This window comes from Microtus ochrogaster, unplaced genomic scaffold (genome assembly GCF_000317375.1).
Source record: "Microtus ochrogaster isolate Prairie Vole_2 unplaced genomic scaffold, MicOch1.0 UNK8, whole genome shotgun sequence".
Classification (NCBI taxonomy): domain Eukaryota; kingdom Metazoa; phylum Chordata; class Mammalia; order Rodentia; family Cricetidae; genus Microtus; species Microtus ochrogaster.
In genome coordinates this window covers 1,377,418-1,379,192 of record NW_004949106.1, presented here as the reverse complement: position 1 = coordinate 1,379,192, position 1,775 = coordinate 1,377,418, and the positions used below count along the sequence as shown (strand labels likewise).

At 50.8% G+C, this 1,775-nt stretch overlaps 1 protein-coding gene across 1 annotated transcript in view; it reads left to right on the top strand.

Moving 5' to 3' along the window:
- LOC101990377 (aldehyde oxidase 2-like) overlaps positions 1-1,775 on the top strand; it is a 73,040-nt gene that overhangs the window by 14,441 nt on the left and 56,824 nt on the right. Inside the window, 1 exon segment of the mRNA XM_013353456.1 lies at positions 1,302-1,446. Within this exon segment, the coding sequence (XP_013208910.1) occupies positions 1,302-1,446 (145 nt within the window).

Sequence of the window (1,775 nt, the reverse complement as noted above, 5' to 3'; positions counted from 1 at the left end):
AAAGAAACAAAGCTAACAAAAACACTGCCCTATGAGAGCTTATAATCTGGTAAGAGACGGGTGATACTCAAAATAAGAGGTGAAAGATAGAATTTGTAAGATGGACACAGTGGCACACGCCTTTAATCCCAGCACTCCTGAGGCAGAGAAAGGTTGATCTCTGTGAGTTCAAGGCCAGCCTGGTACGCACAGTGAGATAAATAGATAGGAGAAACAGCACCAAGCAGATAACGAAGCTAGGCTGCAGCCGGTCTCACTTTTCGGTGATGTGGCCATAGAAGCCACCTCTGAGGAGGCAATGTTTGAAGAAATTCTAGAAGGAAGGATGGAGCCAGTCGTGAGGAGATGAGATGGAAGTACTATCTGGGCAGTGGAGGATGGGTGTGGAGGAACCAGAAGCAAGATAACAGCTGGCCTGATACCCAAGGACCGCGCTGAGCCAGCCAGGACAGAGCAGAGGGAGAAGGGGACGGTCAGGAGCTGTCGGGGCAGGTCATGATGGACTTCCCACTGCTTGGCTTCCTCTCTATGGAAGAGCCACTGTGAGGGAGGTTGCCTAGAGGAGGGACAAGCTCTGACAGAGACATCTTATCAGGATCCTTCAGGCTGCTGAGCCAAGAAGCACCTAAAGCAGGAGGCAAAGGAAGGGAAGAAGGGTTGTGCCCCATCAGGGGATGAACGCCATACAGAAGGGCAGTGGCTAGACTAGGTTAGACCTCTGGTACAGGACCAGCTTGCTGGTGGATGCGATGTGATGTGGAGAAAACAGGAGTCCAGCCTGACCCCGGAGCTGTGCATAGCTAGAGGGTACCAGTTACAACGACGGATAGACCTCCAGAGTGATGGAGGTTCTTTGGGGGATTCCATTCCACGGGCCGAGGGAAGGGCTGGGCAGGGGACCTCGGTTTGGAGCAAATTAAATGTGAGATACCCCCGACACATCTAAGAGGGGGCAGACATCAAGAACTCACTGAGGAATGATTTGAATAGTAGAGGGAAAATCCAGACTGAGGTTATTAACTTAGGATCATTAGTGCAGCTGCAGTCTTAAAGTCAGGAAACTGGATTAATGCTGAATTAGCCCATGCTAGGCGACCGTGGCAGGCGCCAGTTCACAGTATCGCTTGTTCCTCAAAGACCATCTACTTACAAGAATCCAGGCTTTAGCCAGGGGACACAAAGAGTGTCTTTCTGGGTAAGTGGACCCGAAACCCTGAAGTCTTCCTAGAGAGACACAACCCAGCCAGGACCTGATGTGGTCCAGAGTGACTGCTGTACGTTATCCCGTCATTTGTCTTCAGAGGATGGCCGAGAACCCAGAAAAACAAACCCTGACCTTTTACGGGGAGAGAATTACCTGGATCTCTCCAGGAACCCTCCAAGACCTCTTGGCGCTGAAGGCAAAGTACCCCGAAGCCCCTGTTGTTTCAGGCAGCACATCTCTGGGTAAGTGACAATGGTCTTACTTATTCCGCGGTTGAGTGGTTGAAGCCTGGCCGAGCTTCCCGGTCCCTGCTCCCATCCCTGGTTGGGTAAGTGACAATGGTCCTACTTATTCCACGGTTGAGTGGTTGAAGCCTGGCTGAGCTTCCCGGTCCCTGCTCCATCACTGGTCTACATTTTAGACATGAAAGTTTTGACCTGTTTCATGAATCCAGTGATCTCTAAAGTTGATTGGCACATACCCTAGTTGTATTCAGGATGACCGGGGGGTGGGTAAGGTATAAGAGGGTTTCTCTGTGTAGTACTGGTTCTCCTGAAACTCTCTTTGTAGA